The 18930-nt window shown below is 46.9% G+C and overlaps 8 protein-coding genes across 8 annotated transcripts; 4 read left to right on the forward strand and 4 right to left on the reverse strand.

Moving 5' to 3' along the window:
* Positions 1-69: 69 nt before the first annotated feature.
* On the reverse strand, positions 70-2163 carry L199_006195 (uncharacterized protein; the record flags this gene model as incomplete). The annotated part of the gene is made up of 2 exons (XM_064891895.1): positions 70-1742; positions 1863-2163. 2 exons carry the CDS (start codon positions 2161-2163, stop codon positions 70-72), a joined length of 1974 nt encoding a protein of 657 aa, XP_064747967.1.
* Positions 2164-2713: 550 nt separating this feature from the next.
* On the forward strand, positions 2714-4379 carry L199_006196 (chlorophyll synthesis pathway protein BchC; the record flags this gene model as incomplete). The annotated part of the gene is made up of 6 exons (XM_064891896.1): positions 2714-2788; positions 2862-3134; positions 3305-3368; positions 3455-3732; positions 3871-4040; positions 4097-4379. 6 exons carry the CDS (start codon positions 2714-2716, stop codon positions 4377-4379), a joined length of 1143 nt encoding a protein of 380 aa, XP_064747968.1.
* A 468-nt stretch (positions 4380-4847) lies between these two features.
* On the forward strand, positions 4848-7602 carry L199_006197 (uncharacterized protein; the record flags this gene model as incomplete). Its single annotated transcript, XM_064891897.1, has 13 exons — positions 4848-5062; positions 5181-5239; positions 5349-5428; positions 5502-5639; positions 5711-5885; positions 5949-6059; positions 6144-6350; positions 6442-6496; positions 6557-6662; positions 6730-6820; positions 6909-7107; positions 7191-7328; positions 7464-7602. 13 exons carry the CDS (start codon positions 4848-4850, stop codon positions 7600-7602), a joined length of 1713 nt encoding a protein of 570 aa, XP_064747969.1.
* A 546-nt stretch (positions 7603-8148) lies between these two features.
* Positions 8149-9126, forward strand: L199_006198 (uncharacterized protein; the record flags this gene model as incomplete). The annotated part of the gene is made up of 4 exons (XM_064891898.1): positions 8149-8412; positions 8476-8625; positions 8704-8821; positions 8897-9126. The coding sequence occupies 4 exons, from the start codon at positions 8149-8151 to the stop codon at positions 9124-9126; spliced, it is 762 nt and encodes a 253-aa protein (XP_064747970.1).
* A 166-nt stretch (positions 9127-9292) lies between these two features.
* Positions 9293-11390, reverse strand: L199_006199 (uncharacterized protein; the record flags this gene model as incomplete). Its single annotated transcript, XM_064891899.1, has 10 exons — positions 9293-9700; positions 9772-9883; positions 9935-9983; positions 10037-10083; positions 10140-10207; positions 10268-10380; positions 10435-10759; positions 10836-11076; positions 11137-11293; positions 11351-11390. The coding sequence occupies 10 exons, from the start codon at positions 11388-11390 to the stop codon at positions 9293-9295; spliced, it is 1560 nt and encodes a 519-aa protein (XP_064747971.1).
* A 595-nt stretch (positions 11391-11985) lies between these two features.
* L199_006200 (uncharacterized protein) lies at positions 11986-14164 on the forward strand (the record flags this gene model as incomplete). The annotated part of the gene is made up of 12 exons (XM_064891900.1): positions 11986-12207; positions 12285-12303; positions 12360-12388; positions 12444-12532; positions 12591-12745; positions 12800-12882; positions 12930-12979; positions 13034-13104; positions 13166-13372; positions 13422-13471; positions 13522-13846; positions 13905-14164. The coding sequence occupies 12 exons, from the start codon at positions 11986-11988 to the stop codon at positions 14162-14164; spliced, it is 1560 nt and encodes a 519-aa protein (XP_064747972.1).
* A 136-nt stretch (positions 14165-14300) lies between these two features.
* On the reverse strand, positions 14301-17027 carry L199_006201 (transketolase; the record flags this gene model as incomplete). Its single annotated transcript, XM_064891901.1, has 11 exons — positions 14301-14462; positions 14526-15013; positions 15071-15192; positions 15241-15356; positions 15416-15946; positions 15996-16162; positions 16219-16392; positions 16451-16606; positions 16667-16778; positions 16829-16891; positions 16941-17027. 11 exons carry the CDS (start codon positions 17025-17027, stop codon positions 14301-14303), a joined length of 2178 nt encoding a protein of 725 aa, XP_064747973.1.
* A 603-nt stretch (positions 17028-17630) lies between these two features.
* L199_006202 (uncharacterized protein) lies at positions 17631-18801 on the reverse strand (the record flags this gene model as incomplete). Its single annotated transcript, XM_064891902.1, has 5 exons — positions 17631-17843; positions 17919-18016; positions 18068-18172; positions 18229-18624; positions 18678-18801. The coding sequence occupies 5 exons, from the start codon at positions 18799-18801 to the stop codon at positions 17631-17633; spliced, it is 936 nt and encodes a 311-aa protein (XP_064747974.1).
* Between the last annotated feature and the right edge of the window lie 129 nt (positions 18802-18930).

Below are 18930 nucleotides of genomic sequence, written 5' to 3' on the forward strand. Positions count from 1 at the left end.
TGCGCCAGACAGAGTTCCAGTTCATGAAGATATATGTAGCATCCCTCCGCTGTGCATTACATGATAGATCTACCACTTCACACCCTCCTCTCCATCTTCTTCTTCCTTCACACCATTTTCATGTTCTTCCTCCTTCCCAACCTCTTCCATCCTCTCTTCTTCACTAGTCTGCTCTACTACCCCATCACCGACCTCATTGTCTAGCGGTGCAGGTGACTTGGGCGTATCTTCCACTACTTCCTGTTCCGCAATCTCCTTGTATATCTTATTCTCCATAGTGACCGAAACGGGTGATGAACCCCTGGTAGGAGGAACAGAGTTGATCAGAGATGGCGCTATAGAAACCGATCTATCTCTTCCTTCACTCTCGATATCAAGTGAAGGAGTCATCGTATCCCCCCTTCCACGTATCCTATCGGTAATATCACCGATCTTGCTTTTCTTGCCCGACTGTCCTTTCTTTCTCTTCATCGAATTGGAAGATTGTAACGCAGCTTTCTTCTCATCTTCCAACAGTTTCTGTAACACCTCCTTACCCTCAATTTCATCTTGTTCGTCATGTTTTTGCTCTTCTAATCTGAATTCTTCCCATCGTTCACAGATGGGTCTGATCCGTTCATCTCCATCACCATTGTCATCCTGTTGAGAGAGATTTGCTGGTGGATAAGTGAAATCCGGTCCAGGGTTGAATCTAGCTTTGCCTTTACCGAAACATGATATCATAGGATAATATCCCAACGTTCCATCGTCGTGTACGATTTCGGTATCATGAGATTTCTTACCGTGTCCAGAAGACAAAGCGGTATTGATAGGTGGTAGGGGAATGAAATCGTATAAATCTTGAAAAGCTACACCTAGGTGTTCACCGTTAAGGTAAAATTCAATTTTGGATCCATCCAATCTCTTCAATGGTCTAGAGATGTTCGTGACTCCTTCACTCAGAGATGCATTAGGTTCGTTCTTATTCTTCTTGGTATTCTTCGTTGTGGCCCCTTTCTTACCGCCTCCCTTCTTGGGTATAGTCCTATTCTCGTTGATTTCTCCATTTATCTGCCCATCACCTTGTCCATCATGTGCTGCATCACCGTTCAGCCCTTGTTTCTTCTCAGCAGATAATTTTCCTTCTCTATCGATCAGACTATCCATCTCTTTCGAAGGTATATATTCATTCGATTCGAAATAACTTTGATTCTTGTACACGAATTGTCTTCTAAATCTCTTGATTTTCGCTGGATCATTCTTACCACTCGGAGGAGGAGGCCTTTTCGGTAGAGTGATCAAACAACCTATGATATCACCTGTTTGGAAAGATTTGCCAGCGTAGGATTTAGGTCGAGATATATGGACCTTCTCGCCATTGACATCCCTTATGGAGTAGCTATGAGCGTCCGATCCGACAGGTGAATCCAGATTGGCTTCTCTCCTCCCCCAACCGATTCTGACGTGCGGATTACTACTCATCAGATGACCTTTACCACCACCTAAGGATCCATTCCCACGTTCGATCTTGACTTCGTAGTACCATCTCCCTTCTCTCACAGCTACGTTGGCTCTGGCACTTCTAAATCCACGATCATTTGACATGGTTAATGCAGTGGGTGATATACGCAGATAAGAAGATCGGTCTAGCCATGATATATGGACTGGGGGGAGCGGTGGTGGATACGGGATAGTACGGTAGAATGGGTACCGAGGGTGAGGTGAGGGAGCGGGAGATATAGCACAGGGGATATAACGGAAACCTAAGGATAGCCATAACCAGCAGATTAGCTATGTTTTTTTCATCAGGAGGATAGGATCTGCAATAGAAGTGGCGAGTTTATGACCACAAACCCATTATACACATATATACGCTCACTCACCCTTTGAAACGGGTATATCTGCCCACAAGAAACATTCTTCCCCGAATTCATGCCCATCTCCAGAACCAGGCTGCTGTACACCCAGTCTGGCGTACTCCCTTCTCTCAGCAGCATCATTTCTCTCCCTCCGTGATTGATACTGATTCGATAGAGTGGAAGGTCCTGGTCCTGCTAGACCCTCTTGAGCCAAAGAGGAAGAAGGAAGTGCTGATGTGGAAGATTCGGGTGGGATGGGAGATGGTGCGGGAGTGGAAGATGCGGATGACGCCGAGGGAGATAGTCGCCGCTTCTTGACTGGCATGGTGAGGAGAGGATGGAGCTGCGTCTCAGCGCTCTGTCCCCCAAGGATTGAAGGGGATATGTGATGAACATGGATGGGATGTGAGATGTTTGAGAGTGAGCAAAAGTCGATTTCTTCAACTTTGAACTGATGGACGCGTACGACATGTGGACCCCACGTGGTCTGGTCCTGGTTCTGTGGTTACGTCATCACATAACTCACCGGTGGATTAACACTATAAGATAGCAATAGGGCCGATAGAGGGACCGGTGTGGATGTATATGTATATGTATATCACTGCTTATGCTTTATGCATCCACATATACTGCATGCACCGTATACGAGGGCCGGTACGAGTACTGACAGAGCCAGCGCTGAGAGAGACGATACAATGTGGAACCATGTGGACCGGAACATAACGATAGAACGGTCCGCCTGTTCCGGAGATATGGATGCAGCACATGTAACACCTCATTAAGATATCTTTTCTTCATTCTATCGTCTTCCATCTTTCATCCTTTGTCTGTCCATCTAGATCATAGAAAGTATACATCCATTTAGAGCTACCACCATGTCAAACATCGAGGTCAAGTCAGATAACCCTTCGTTCGTACTACACGGTATCGAAGATGTCAAGTTCGAAAACGTATGTCCACTGAAGCGACCAGGAATACACCACCGTTCGCTCCCACTGATAACTGTATATCCTCCCGTCACAGCGATCAGTACCAGAGATCAAGGACGATGAATGTCTGGTAGCAGTCACAAAGACGGGCATATGCGGATCGGACGTTCATTACCTTTTGCACGGTCGCATTGGCGATTTCGTATTGGAACAACCCATGTGTTTGGGACACGAGTCCAGCGGTGTAGTAGTCAAATTAGGACCTGGCGTGAAGAATGATGGAAGGATCAAAGTGGGTGAGAGAGTCGCGATGGAACCTGGGGTTAGTTGTAGGACTTGTACGGAATGTAAGAGTGGAATGTACGAGGTGAGTAAATCGTCTGCGTTGACGGGGTTGTAAGCAGATTGATAGGTGGTGTGGAACTCTACAGGAGTGAGCGAGTGAGTGGGGGTTGTGTCGAGGATGTGATGTTTTTCAATATACATTTCCCCTGGAGCACGGAATACCAGCTAAAATAATTCGTTTTCTGATCATAGCTGTGCCCTCACATGGCTTTCGCTGCTACCCCTCCAACTCAATTCGGGACTTTGTGTCGATACTGTGAGTGAATAAGACATCATCATCGCATCTTGACACTCGTCTAGCCCTGCTACATGAGGCGCATACTGATCCTTCTTGCCTAACAGACGTCCTCCCCGCCGATATGCTCCACCCCATTCCCGAAACCGTCTCATTCGAAGACGGTGCCATGATGGAACCTTTGTCCGTTGGTGTCCACTCTGTCCACTCGCTCGGTCAGCTCCAATCAGATCAAGTTGTCATTGTCTTCGGTGCTGGTCCTGTCGGTCTGCTCTGTATGGCAGTTGCCAAAGCGTTGGGTGCTAGGCGAGTCATCGCGGTGGATATTCAGCAGGAAAGATTGGACTTTGCGAGATCGTACGCTGCTAGTGATATCTTCTTACCTGTAAGTGTGACCTTTCTTCAGTCTGATGAGTATACTATGCTCTGCACCTTCCGGTGATCCTAGACGATATCTCCTGCTTCCATCACAAAGCCCACTGTTGTAGGTATACTGTACTGACCTTGACACCCATCTCCCCAGGGCGCCCGTGACCCCAACGAATCCATGGAAGACTACTGTGCTCGAGTGACCGAAGAAATCAAGACCACCCTCAACATCCCTTCTCGAGACCATGGCGCTGTTGACCTCGCCATCGAAGCCTCAGGTGCACCAACCTGTATCCAAATGGGTATCAACATCTTAAAACCTGCGTGAGTTTTCACTTTCTTGAATTGTATACTTGTGCTGACCTTGAAACGTTCTTCAGCGGTACATACGTTCAAGTGGGTATGGGACGAAACATGAACGTTCCCCTTCCACTATTCCACGTAATCAACAAACAGCTCAAGGTATTGGGTTCATTCCGATATGGACCTGGTGATTACCCCTTGGCGATATCTTTGGTCGAAAGGGGCTTAGTGGATCTCAAGCCATTGGTCACTCATCGATTCGAATTTGAGGATGCCAAACAGGCCTTTGAAGTGACCAAACTAGGTAGGGATGAGGGTGGGAAGGGAGTCATTAAGGCTATCATCAGTGGACCAAAGTAAATCACAGGGAGAGACAGTCGTTCGAATTGGAAAAGTAGCAACTAACAGAGGTGGATGATAGCCATGGTATATAAGCGAATGGACATTATGAATGCTTCGTTATCTCTTCATGCTTGTTGACTGTCTCTGTCCTTTATGCTTTCGTTGACGCTGAGCAGGCTGCGTCATATCATCCCAGGTGATTGATGGAATGCAGGCATTGGAACTGGGGTATTACGACACTTGTGCTGAGTTGCGATGAACATGCAAAACGACCAAATCAATGCACAGGCAAACTCACTCAATCTGTCTTCTCACTCTCTTCCTTTCTTTCTAATCATTCATGAATTCACCCATGAATAGCAGTCATCACTACATCACCCACGATAAACAGCTAGCAGCAAAGAAGCCCACCATCGAGAAAACTTCCAGAGATAGATAGACGGACATAGATATACATGATTCACTCTCTCAACCATCACGCGTAAGATGACTCGCATGATTTCTTCAACTTCGCCTACCTCATCAATCCATTACCCCAATACTAGTCCGATCTCATCCTCCACCCGGCCGTTACTATCTGATCAACCCGACCTTGAGCTGGAAGATGAGACCGAGTCAGCTGTGGAGCATAGGAGAGAAGAGAGGGTCTCGATGGAAAATCAAGTTGATGAAGGGATGATACAGGTGAAAGGGGAAGATAGGTGAGTGAGTTATGCACAGCACAAGTGATACCACATATATGATATATACAATATATACATATGCATATAATTGCATGGTTATAGCTGGACACTGATATGACTATCGTGGCATTGATAGGATAACGAGGTTCGTATGGATACTGGTGTTCACAGCTGCTCTATCGGGGCTGTTGTTTGGTAAGTTCAATCCTTTGATCCATCTTCACTTCTTCACCATCATCCCAATAGTCTTCTCAGTGATCTGCCTCGAGAAAGAGACCCTCTGACAATGTCTTTACGTATCCAGGTTATGACACGGCAGCTATATCTGGTGTGTTGGTGATTATCAAGGATGATTTAGGTGGACCATTGACTGATTGGCAGAAGGTGAGCTGACTACCCCTCGTTAGTGATGGATGACCACTTCTGTGTTGCTGACAATGCCTGATAACTCTGTCAGGAAGCCATAACATCATCCACTACGTTCGGTGCATTGTTAGGTGGGCTGTTAGCAGGTGGACTTTCAGATTACACTGGACGTAGACTGGTCATCGTACTGGCCAATGTGGTGTTCATATCGGGATCACTGATACAAGCTGTAAGTTGTCTTTTACTATCTCACATTGCTCTTCCCAGAATGTCTTCACTGACGTACCTGCTCGACCTCAGGCATGTCACTCCGTCACCCTCATGATCACTGGCAGATTCATTGTTGGCTTAGGTGTCGGTCTGGCAAGCTGCATCGTACCTCTATATATCGGTGAATTAGCACCCACGAAGACCAGAGGGAGACTCGTGACAATGAACGCAGTCGTGGTTACTCTCGGACAGGTCGTAGCTTACGGTGAGTGAGAAATTACTAGGTCAAGATATCTCCGTGTTTGGCTAATCGCTCTTAACGCTGTAGCGATCGGTGCATCCTTCCAAAATATCAACAACGGTTGGAGATGGATAGTAGGTTTAGGTGCATTACCAGCCATGATCCAGCTAGCTTCAATTGGATTCCTACCTGAGTCTCGTAGGTCATTTCGCCCAGATGCATGTGCTATCATATATAATCAGGCATTAGAAGCTGATCAAAAGAACCATTGCTTCCATACAGCACGAATACTCCTACTTCGATCTGACGTACATTCTGCTCATCAAATTCTCTCCAAGATATATCCATTGGCTACCACTCATCAGATAGATCAGAAAGTGGAAATCATGCGACGAGCTGTACAGCAATCTAAGGAGATCACCGATAGAACAACATTCAGACAAAGGTTGGAAAGCTTGTTGCGGATCGGTGGGAATAGACGAGCTTTGAGTGAGTTGATTGATGACCCAGAAGAGGAACTTCCAGCACGAAACAGCACATCAATGCAAGATGGGAAGCTAATGTGTTGATATATTTGCAGTCATTGGCTGTGGTCTACAGATATCCCAGCAATTCTGCGGGTTCAATACACTCATGTGAGCGTATTCTATCACATTCGAGTCCAAGCCATTACCTTGTACTGATGACGATATTAGGTATTACTCTGCGACGCTCTTCGCTGTACTAGGGTTCAAGAATGCTACAGCTGTGGGGATGATCGTAGCCTTTGTGAACTTCTTGTTCACCTTGGTCGCGCTCAGAGTGAGTGTGAAGCCGTAGCTCGAAATATATGTCTTCGCCTGGAACTGACTACGAACCCCGTTTTCAGATAATCGATCCTATAGGAAGAAGAGTGACGATGCTGCTCACTCTACCAGTCATGATGGTGGCTCTAATCCTGGTTGCATTTTTCCTGCATAGTGAGTCACCCTCTGTCCATGTGATCTACTTTACTGGAACACTCCATATCGCGATACCGAGACTGACCCGAGCTGCTTACCCTTCCAGTCCTTACGTCGGAGACAGGAGGCGTCCTTGTCGTAGGCGCAGGTTATCCCATTTCCACCTCTCTCCTAGTCCTATTTTCCATGTTGGTGTACGTCGCAGGATATGCCACAGGTCTGGGCAATATCCCATGGCAGCAAGGTGAATTGTTCAGGTTAGAAGTGAGGGGTATAGGTACTAGTATCAGTACAGCTACTTGCTGGTACGTCTCACTTCCATATATAATAGAGCAAAGTATGGCCTTATATCGCGATACTGGTGACTGACTTTGCTTTGCAAACGCAGGACTGGTAACTTGATAATAGCAGGTACATTCTTATCCCTTATGAATGCAATAACGCCATCAGGTGCTTTTGGGCTGTACGCTTTCTTTTGTACGCTCAGTTGGCTGTTCTGCTATTTCCTGTATCCCGAGACTTCTGGGTGAGTCCTCTTACACAAGTTGGTGGTTGTGGTCTACACACCTGATCCAAAAACTCGATTTTCCGTGTGACTTATGAGCTCAATACGTCCACACCGTCCTATCATAGATTGGCTAATCCGTATCATTTTGCATAGGCTATCACTAGAAGAAGTATCGTTCGTGTTCGAAGACGATTTCGGTGTCTTGAAATCGCAACGGATCCGCAGAGAGAAATTGGAAAAGGCTAAGATGGCAGAAGTAGACAGGTTGATAGGGAATGAAGTGGGTGTATAGGTTTTACATAGACATAGGGAGGACCAGGACGCATGCGATAGAAGCTTGATGACTTTTTACTCAGCATGCATGTCCTGCACGATACTATACACATTCGGGATCCATCCCATTTCAAGGATTTGACACCAAAAGAGCATTCGCCATTTTCAGGAACGAGCTCCGAAAAATGATGATATCTTACGTGCTTGATTTTCGATCATACCATTCAATTGACGTGCTTATCTTCGGTTTAACCCGTATCAAGACGAGAGATGGCGCTAAGATTGGGAATTGCATTGGAGAGGATACTCGGCTGGCCGAGAAGGAGAATGGTCAGAACAGCAGCTTATGCATCATTCTCGGGGATCAGCGATTATTGCAAATCAGCTTTGAGAGAGAATTGTTTGGATTTGTTTGCATTGTAGATCGCTACCATCCAAAGTCCTCAGCTTGTTCAACTGCACTTGCTTCGGCTGTTTGAAGTCATCAGGCTCCTCTTTCAGTTTAAATCCTGTCGGTCGTCCAGTCTCACTCCGATCTCGTAACGGATAGTCATTGTTGTACATCATGTCATCTACCAGCACCTCGGTCAAAACACCCAAGCTAGGTGTACTCCAGCTCAAGACCAACTTCCCTCGACCTGCAGGAGATGTCGGCAATGCAGCTTCATGGGGTGATATTCCAGTGGTCATCCGAGTCGTTGAGGAAGCGACGGGCGATCTGGTAGTGGGTAACAAATGGGGTCAAGAACTTGTAGATGCATTCGTGAGGGAAGGCAAAAAGTTGATCGAGGAAGAGGGAGTGGTAGCTTTCGTAACTACTTGCGGATTCGTGAGTCTATCGTGATCAGGGCTAACATCGTCAGAGATACTGAGATATCGATCAACTGGACAGCTCGCTACTATGCACCCATTCTTGGTCAACAGACTACCATACATTGGTACATCCGCCTTATTACAGGTCACATGGTTACAACAGACTTTCTTCCCAGGAGAAGACTCGAAAGACTCGGTTGGAGTAATCACATTCAAAAAATCTGCTTTGGTCCGTGATACCATCTTGATACTTGTATGCTTGACATGAGGTTTTTTTTTTTGACTGACGCTAGTGTAATATCTGTAGACCGTCAAACATCTGACCAGTGTCGGTGCACACCCCGATACGCCAGTCTACGGATTACCAGAAGATCCCGATCCTACAAAGGGAGTCTTCAAGGCTGTCTTGGAATCGCGTATTCCATGTGAGTATGGTAAAACACTTAATCCAGAAACATCTTCAGACTTCGTATTGACCTGATCCTGATCCCGATCTACAGACGACTTCGAAGGAATGGAGAAGGAGGTACTAGCTGCTGCTCACGAGCTTACCTCGAACCACCCCAAGGTCAAAGCTATCGTACTCGAATGTACGAACATTCCACCTTTCTCTCACTCGATTCGCAAGGCTACTGGGTTGAGAGTATACGATGTGCTTACTTTGGGTAAATGGTTGTATAATGGTGCCACGCCAACGGATTTCAAGGCCCTGCAGGCAAAGGGTCTATAGATGGAATGTACATGTTATGTATTTTGGTCACTTTGAGGAGCAGAGCATGTTGTGCTGTTTATCTCATGCACTGATCAAAGTCACCAGCTACTTGATTGCAAGTAACGTTCCTCGATACGACAGATTACTCTAAACATGGAAAAGCCCAAAACGCGCTCAAGTACGATTACGCAGATACCAACACCTTTTGAACTTCCGAAGCCAATTTATCCACATCACCGTCATCCTGCTTACCCTCGTTCAGAATGTGCTCTTTCGTCCACAGCCAGTCTTTCTCCTCTGCGATGATCAGATCCGCCAAATTTCTACCTGATTTCTCGCCTTCTTCGATACCATTTGCAGGTTGACCTGGCACGGCAGCTCTCCACTTCCACATCTCTGTGAACTGATCCTTCTTCCCTTCTAGTGCGTTGACAACGTGTTTGCCTAGTACCGGTAAGAACTTGAATCCGTGACCTGATCCACCAGATGCAACAAATAGACCTTTGTTGTATCCTGGTACATAGTCAATGACGAAGGAGTTGTCGATACTGTCGGTGTACCAACACATTCTTGTATCCGTTATGCCGATTTCCTATGAGATGAGGAAACAAATGAGCATACGACCCATCTGCAGAGCAATTAAAAAGCAGTAGACAGACTTACCTTCAACTCCGGGAATAATTCACCGATCACTATCTTGATATTATCAATCGCCTTCTTAGGAAGATTGGAAGCCTTTTCCTCGGTGTATTTGGTGATTGGTATTGAGAGACGTCTGAGCTCAAATATCAGTATAGGGGAGTCGGCAATTATATCATTCACTCACTTGCCAGTCTTAGGATGTGTTTGGAAGTTAGTCCATTTTCGACCTCGATCTATAAGGTATCGGTCAGTGTAAGTCCTATATCAAGATGAAGAATGTACCCACAACCAATCTTTATCTTACCCTCGGGAGTACGAGGGAAGCCGTAGAAACTTTGATGGTAATATCAGTTGGACTTCTGGTGTTTTGCCAGAAGGAAATCACCTACCCTCCAAATTCCGGACTGCTCTTTCCCATCCACCCATAAGCCCACACTGGAAACTTCTCAGGGGAGAACTATGCGAACAACCGTGAGCATCTTGGATCTGGTCAGGATCATGTGTGTGGAGGACTCACCTTATCCCATAGATCTTGTCTGTCTTGGGGTAAAGTTATGGTGACTACTGATCCGGCAGTGGTCTCCAATAGGCTCTCAACTTCTGGCACGATACTTGGTGTCCACCCTCCTCCTATTGGTATGATCAGTCTGGGACCCATTTGAAGCCTAGAACACCTGAACTTACCAGCTACGATCACGACATCCGCAGGGTGCTCTTTTCCATCGGCAGTTCTCAGACCCTTGATCTTCTTCTCAACCTTCCCTTCTTCGACCAATAGTTCATCAAATTTACCGATCTCAGGGCCAAGCACAAACTTGACTCCCTCCTTCTCCGCGAGATGTCTAGCCCACGCACAAGCTTTGTCGGCATATGTAAATCCCGCTGAAGTATCGATGAAACCATTGAGACCACCTCCACCAGCTTTGTCTAACGCATGAACCTTCTCTTTCCAGTGCGATGGTTCCTTCGCGTCCTTGTCCCACAATCTTTGCATATCTGCTTCGTCGAGCTGTTGACATACCCAGAAATCAGTCTTCCAGAGCTTCGTAACACAATCAGAACCATTGATGGAAATATTCACTTACGAGAACATGCTGATGGTGTCTGAGTCCAGCCTTCTCCAACGCGTTCAGACTCACCTTATCAAAATCTGATAATTCACCTGAGCCAGCTATTCTCAAGAAGCCGTTCGAGACCAATAACTGATCCTGTGGTGTCAAGCCTTTTGGTAGATCCTCCGGAGCGGAATTGGCAATCTGCTTATTCCAATCGAACCAAATATCACGCCCAGAGAAGGCTAAATCTTGATATTCTGTTTCGTTACCGCTGTGGATCATCTCAAGTTAGCTTCAGAGTAATCGGATAGGATGTCCAGGGAAGACTCACTAAGAACATCTATAGACCTTGTTGACATCCGCACTCGCAGAGTCACATCCTTCACTGGGATTATACGCGTTTTCATGGTATGGCCGATAATCGTATACTGTCACATCTTTGTATCCTCTCTTACTGAGATGTAAGGCGGTAGATAGACCGAACACGCCTGTATAATCGATGTTATAAGTACATGAAGGTCTGGTGACGAGAGATGCTCACTCACCCGCGCCAACAATAGCTATCTTGTCACCTGTAGAGGTCATTTTCGTTCGAACTACTTGTCTCTTGATCACTCAATCCCAAACTTCTTCAACTTCGTGCATCAACTTCTCATATAAAAGTCAGAACATGTCGGAGAGAATCGCGTGGTGATCTGCATCGAAGGGCATGAACATTGCACATGAGAGTCGGATTACCGCGATGTCTGATATCAACATCTTAGATACGATGGCGCGATATGGTGGGGAGATGAGAGTAAATTGGTGAGATGTGATATCCCGAGCACGACAGATTAGACGGTGAAATCCGAAGAGCCGGAAATCTCGCTTAATCCGGATTCACCATTGATGCTTGACAATTTGATCACAGCCTGCTCTCAAGTCCTCAGCACGTATATGATCTACATCCAAACCTCGAAGTACCTGGTGGTTCTTATATGGCGTGCTTATCACCAGAAATCTTGTTATTTTCGGATCCGAGCGAAAGTGGAATTGCCCTCGAGGTGATCTTCCATAATTTGCCAATGAGGTTTGTACCGAAGCACTTGCTGTCATTGATGGTCACACTCAATCTTCAGACAACAAAGATGCATGTTAAGCTTCGTCGAACGAGCTGTATGAACGACCATAGTCTAGCAAGATGAGTCTACATAGGCGTCACCTCGACGTCGAGCCTGACAGTGAACCTTTCTCAAGTCTCGATGTTTACGACGAGCATCCTCAGAACCTCAGATATGAGACTCCTCAGACCCTAGTCGGTACTCCTGCCGAAGATTCGAAGGTGGAGGACAAGTACGACTTCTCCGCCTATGCGTATACGGAAGAGGAATCCCGAGCTGTGGTCAGGAAGTTGGACTGGCATGTAAGTGCTATGCCTGATGCATTCACAAGTCCTTGTCCTTGCACCATCTAGCTGAATGAGCTCCCGGTGACTTGCAGATATTACCATTCATCTTCTGTGAGTTTCGCAGTCATGTATCTCTCTACTGCAACCGTTGATGAAATCTTCAATAGTTGGTTATCTGTTCAATGCCTTGGATCGAGTGAGTAAAGCTCGCAAGCAAATTAATTAATGAAACACTGCTGATCGATATACAGAACAATATATCCAATGCCAAATCAGGTGGGATGACGGAAGACCTGCGCTTCCCACAAGATGGGTATCGTACTCTGCTATGTATCTTCTTGTGAGCATCGACCCCAACGCTATCAATGCACTCCTGACTGAAGGTTGAATCGCCCTAGCATTCCTTTCACGATTGGGGTAGTTCCCATGGTTATGTTGACTAGAAGGGTTGGCCCGCGGTATACTATACCGGGCTATATGCTAGGATGGGGAATCATGGCAGTTTTGGGGGCAGCATGTACCAATTTTGGAGGCGCTGTGGCCGTTAGATTCGGTGGGTGGTTTCTCGGTGACAGGAACATCAACTTGATGACAGTAAACTGAGCAGTTCAAGGAATTTTTCAAGCGGGATTTTCACCCTCTTTGATATATTACCTGACAACATTTTATAGTAGAGGGGAGCTTGCCAAGGTAAGAACAGGTCAAAGGGTGTCAGACAGAAGCTAAACTGGCTGCAGAGAATCGGAGTCTTCTACTCAACGAACGCGCTGTCAGGTGCATTTGGAGGGTAAGTCCAGTCGTTTCAACGTTCAGACCAGACTAATAGTGATAACCTATTTAGCCTGATAGCATACGGGGTATTCCAACTAGACTCCAAGCTGAAAGGATGGCAGATACTGCTATTGATCGAAGGTGAGCTGATGTGTCAAACTGCCCAAATCGCAAGCGACTGATAGCTGATTTTGAAATGCAGGAGCTTTGACGGTAGGCTGGGCAGTGTTAACCGCATTCATGCTGCCCTGGTCGTCCTCGACAGCAGCTTTCCTCAATCCAAGAGAGAAAGAGGTAGCGCGTTTACGGGTCCTGAAAGATGGATCTGGTACTGTTGATGCGAAGTTCGACGTCAATGCCTTCTTCGCCCCACTGAGGGATTGGAAGTTATACACCTACGCTATCATCGGTAAGGGGTCCTCTTCGCTGACGCCAGATCTCGCTGATCTGAACTCAAGGTTTGTTATACGGCATCGCAACTTCTGTTGCTGATAGTTTCATGACACAAGTAAGCATCAACTAAGCACCATACTCTTCACCCGCTTACAACGCATTCAGATCGTGTCAAGATTTGGTTACTCAGTAGTCAAGACCAATTTGTTCACTGTTGCGCCTTTCGCGTTTGGCACTCTCATGATGATCACCACAGCATGGTCATCGGACTACTTTCGGGAAAGAGGGTTTCACCTGGCCAGTGCTATATCATTGGCATTCATTGGTTGCATCATACTGGTATCTGTGCCCGTATCCAATCATGCTGTAGGATATTTTGCAGTCTTTCTGATTACAGGAGGTGCCCAAACGCCGAGTGTCATCTTTCATTCGTGGCATCCGTCCAATGAAGCAAACGAAGATGCTCGAGCGTTCAAAGTGGGAGTTCTCAGTAGGCGTCTACATTGACTTGGATTCTCCATAGACAGCTGATGCTTTCGGCACAATAGCCTTTGTCGCAAACTCAGGAGGTTTTGTGTCTGCCAATATATTCCTGGACAAATGGAGCCCGGCATATAGTATACCTCTCATCATCGTAGCGGCCACACAAGGCTTGGCGATCTCGATCATCGTGGCGTTCAGAATGTGGATGCAATACGACAATGGAAAAAGGAACACAGCTCAGAGTGTCAATTGGACTTCGAAGGATATACCGACCGAAGCCTTGAAAGCTGGCCCGCGTAATCCGTCTTTCAGGCATTTCGTGTGATGTCATGCAAACAGAGATGTCTAGACACGATCATTTGATGAGATCAGTAGATGTACATGACTTATGCATTTCCATTTACAATTCATACGTATATTCAAGATCAAAGCTTGAACAAAATAATCAGACGGAATCAAGCTTAGTGTTGGACACTTCCAAGCAGAAGTTCTTCGAATTCCCCCAAACCTGGCAAACGACCTTTTGACTTCCAATTGGCAGCCCAGCTATCGATCTTTGTAGCCATATTGTCGGGCTCGAACCCGAAATACTCGTATAACTGTTGCTGGGGAGCCGAGTGACCCTATATGACCATCATATCAGCTTTGATATCAGTCGTTTCTGAGGAATGTCGGGATTCGCTCACAAAAGTGTGCATGGACAGCGAGGCATGAGCGTACTTGGCCCAGCCATAAGATGCCCAAGCTTCGATCGCTACGACCAAGCTCGACGTCTGCTTCAATACTGATTCTCTGTATTCTGGCGATTGTTGGTCAAAGTGACGCTGTGAAGGCATTGAGACGACTCGGACCCTCTTTATTGTTTGGAGAAGTTTAGCGGTTTCGATAGCTCTGGCCACTTCCGCTCCAGTAGCGATGATAGTCAATTCGGGCTCTTCAACATCGAGGCCGTGTACAACATATGCACCGAGTTGGACCTTTGAACGGTCAGAGCCATCAAGCAGAGGAACAGGTTGTCTCGAAAGTGCGAAGATCGAAGGGGTGTCCTTAGATTTGTCATCCAGAGCGAGTTGCCACATTCCCATACACTCTTCAGCATCCGCCGGTCTGATCAGGTTGATATTGGGCAGTGCTCGATAAAAAGAGGCAAGGGCAACAGGCTGATGTGTTGGACCTGCGACCTTAGCATGTCAGCATACCATAGGCTGAAACAAGCCCGATTATCACGCACCATCTTCCCCTATACCGATCGAATCGTGAGTTGCAATACCAATGAAACGAAGCCCTTGTAATGCTGCCATTCTTGCCGCCGGTGCAGCATAGATCCAAAACATGAAGAATGTGGACATGATACTAGGATAATCGGTCAGCTTAGCTGAAAGGTTCTCAGGCTGCACTTACGGTATGAACATCCCCTTCTGGTAAGCGGCAATACCATTACCAAGACCGACCATGGCGAATTCACGGATCCCGAACCTGATTTGTCTCCCTGTGTAATCGCCGAGACCAGATTCCGGCTACATTACAGGTCAGCAAGCCGTTCCATGTAAGATGGATCACCAAGTCCACAACTCACCTTCTGGAATTCTACTTGGTCTTTGAAGCTGACAAACGTTGACTCCAGGAGATCCGCGGAACCCGCGACGAAAGAATTGAATCTTGGGACCAAAGCTTGGACCACAATTCCACTTGATTTACGAGTAGGCTGAGCGGCTTGAGGCAAATCTGCTTTACTGGGTAAGAGGGCTTCCCATCCTTCGGATGCCCATTCCCCCTTGATTCTTCGCGAGAGCTCTTTGTAGTCACTCGGGTATTTCTCTTGATATTGTTTGAACAGAACGTTCCAGTCCGCCTCAGCTTCTCCACCTTTGGTTCTACATTCTGAAAAGTATTCGTACACTCTCTGAGGGATCACAAACTTCTCTTCAGGCCTGAAGCCCAGCTGAGTCTTGACGTATGCTACTTCTTCATCACCCAGTGCTTGGCCGTGAGCTGGGCCAGTGTTGGCCTTACGAGAAGAATATCCGATGACGGTGCGGATATTAAGGAATACGGGCTTTCCTTTCAGCTGCTTGGCTTTGTCGAAGCCTTCCAAAATGGCGGCGAGCTATTGTAGGGTGAGTTACTGGTTGTGTACCAATCGGATAATCACTTACATCGTTGGACCCATCATACACATCAATCACATGCCATCCTTGCGCAACTAGTTTGGCCGAAGTATCCTCCGTAAAACAGTTATCTATGCGCCCATCGACCGTGACACTGTTGTTATCATATACGAGGATCAGGTTATCCAGACCGAGGTGTCCAGCCAACGAGATGGCTACGATGAACAACTATAGTCAATACGATTTCATCACTTATTCTTGATACACTCACACTCTTGTCCTACACCTTCTTGCAAGCAACCATCTCCCGTGAAACACCATATCTTATTGTCTATCGGCTTCAGGTCGTCTTTATTGTATGTTGCTGCTAGTTGTTTTGAGGCAATGGCCATGCCAACGGCGTTGGATATACCTTGACCTAGCGGGCCGGTGGTCACCTCGATACCTAGGTCACGATCAGCTTGACTTTAGAGTTGAGTCAGTCGTGATCAGAGGCCGCTCACCTGGATATTCTATCTCGGGATGACCTGCTGCCATTGAGCCTTTCGTAGCTGGTGAGTGGTATTTCTTCACCTGATCTAAGGACCAAGCTTCATAGCCGGACAAATGGAGAAAAATGTATTGGAAGAGACAAGCATGACCAGCAGAGAGGATAAAGCCTGTTTGATGCAGTTCAGCGAGTAATCGAGATTGGGATACCTTAATACAATATCACTCACGATCTCGATTGAACCACTCGGGGTTGGCAGGGTTATAGCGCATTTCGTATCTCCATAACGCAATTCCTATTGCCGCTGCCCCCATCACTGTACCAGGATGTCCACCCTTGTACTGCTCGACGGTTAGCAAAGACCTTGACACAGGAGGCTGTCAGGACTCACCTGCTGACATAGATCCGCAGCGAGGCATCTGATGGTGTTCAGGACGAGTTGTTCATCCCCAGGCTGACCTGGTGGTCAGTCAACATTCAGCCGGACGACTCAGACTACTCACTGAGGCGACTTTGTCAGTCGTTGCTGCTTTCTTTTCCAACTTGTCAGAGTGGCCGTTGGCCTGATGACCTACTGTTACTTGAGTCATCGCCTTGATTTGTTGTCCGTTGAGATGTCGTCGATGTTGACTGGACTACGAGGGAGTAGGAAATTGATGTGGAACTTCTTGCATAGATAAATCATCCTCGATGAGGTGGAGGAGTAGACATCGTCATCCGGGCCGAATATCATACCATAAACGCTCTGTCCAACTAGCACGAGTATAGAAGGCCTTGTTCGTCAACAGTCGAAGAACAGCCGTCCGGAAGATGGTAAGTGTTCTCGGACCTGGTTATCGGCTGTTGCATGTGTTCATAGTAAACTTATGTAACATGTAACATAGAACTGCGCATTGCGCCCAAAATCAAATTAATACAGGGTCCCCTTCACGGATCGTGCCTTAGCTTCACCTCGGTCCCTCACATCAACTGGCTTTGTTTGGTTCCATAGCCTGTTTCCGCTCGGAAATCACCTTGCTACCGTGGCTTATCGATTTGGCTGAGATGGTGCATGTGAAGCACTCACTGATCGTTGTTGCAGCTTGAGCAAGTCCCTCGTGATTCGAATAATGGGCTTGTTGCCAGTTACAAGACAATTATTGAATGCATCAAGTCGCGCAACAAATATAGCGGAAAGTACGATTAAGCCAATTCTAATAGGCTGTATGACCTCCATCCACAAGGAGATCAGCTCCAGTGATAAAGCTCGAAGCTGTACTGAGCAGGAATAGAACAGGACCTCTGTACTCGTCTGGAGTAGATAATCTATGAAGCATGCTACCGCTTAGCCATTCTGCTTCCAATCCTTCTTTCTGGGCTAGTAAACCATCTGTCATCGCAGTACGTATATATCCAGGAGACAAGGTCTGAAATACGAAACAATCGCGTCAGCATTGGCGAGTCCACGACTGCATGTCCATCGTGACAACAAGGCAACGTACGTTCACTCGGATACCGTACGTCCCCCATTCTGCCGCTGCACTTCTACACATCTGCAAAAGAGCGGATTTGGAAGTGTTGTAAGCCAAACACGTAAGTCCTACATACGGACCATCAGCATACGACTCAATCACTGAATGGTCTTGCTCACCTTTGTTAGCAATAGATGCGGACATGGAGGCGGTAATCACGATACTTCCCCTGACCCCTCGTTTCTTCATCTCTCTCGCGGCAGCTTGGACTGTTATAAATGTGCCTGTGATCTTGCTCAGCCATACTGGCGCTGAATACGAGGTGCTCGGATACACTCACCAGTGACATTCACTTCCATCAAGCGCCTAAAGTCGTTGATGGGATAGTCCAAGGCTGGAATCATCTGCTGGATCCCCGCTGCCCCAAAAAACCCGGTTATCGGGTATTGGCAGGTATCAAAGATGTCGCTGAAAATCCTAGAAACGGCGTCCTCATCCGTAATATCTAATCTTCGATACTCGATCTTTCCTCCAAACCTCTTAGCTGTATGTTCAGCTACAGCCCATTCCTCTTCCGAAGGGCTAGGGAGGATATCGACGCAGTATACATGGGCTGCTGAGGATTCCAACAAGGATGTAGCGATGCACAACCCTAAACCACGGGCACCACCAGTGACGATTACTCCTTGGTCGGCCAACGAGAAGAGCTGAGTTGTAGGGATGGAAGCGAGATTGGCTAGAGATTCACTTAGTAAGCTCACCCATCCTAAGCACACAGCTTTCACTCACGACTTTGGTCTTTCAACCCGCCCAATACTGCGCCATCCACTGTCGTTGCACCATTCTGAGCTGAGATGAGCTTGTCCTCTGCAGGAGCGGCACCATTGATTCCGTTCAAGCCGTTGATCGCCATCGTGTTCGTCGTTGAAGTTCTGTATCGATTCAAAAAGATTTATCGGACACCAGATTGAATCGTCGACTTCCAGAATTGGTCATGTAGTCTTCCCAATCAGATATCATCTCACTCATAGCTACGGGACCC

This window comes from Kwoniella botswanensis, chromosome 1 (genome assembly GCF_036426115.1).
Source record: "Kwoniella botswanensis chromosome 1, complete sequence".
NCBI lineage: Eukaryota > Fungi > Basidiomycota > Tremellomycetes > Tremellales > Cryptococcaceae > Kwoniella > Kwoniella botswanensis.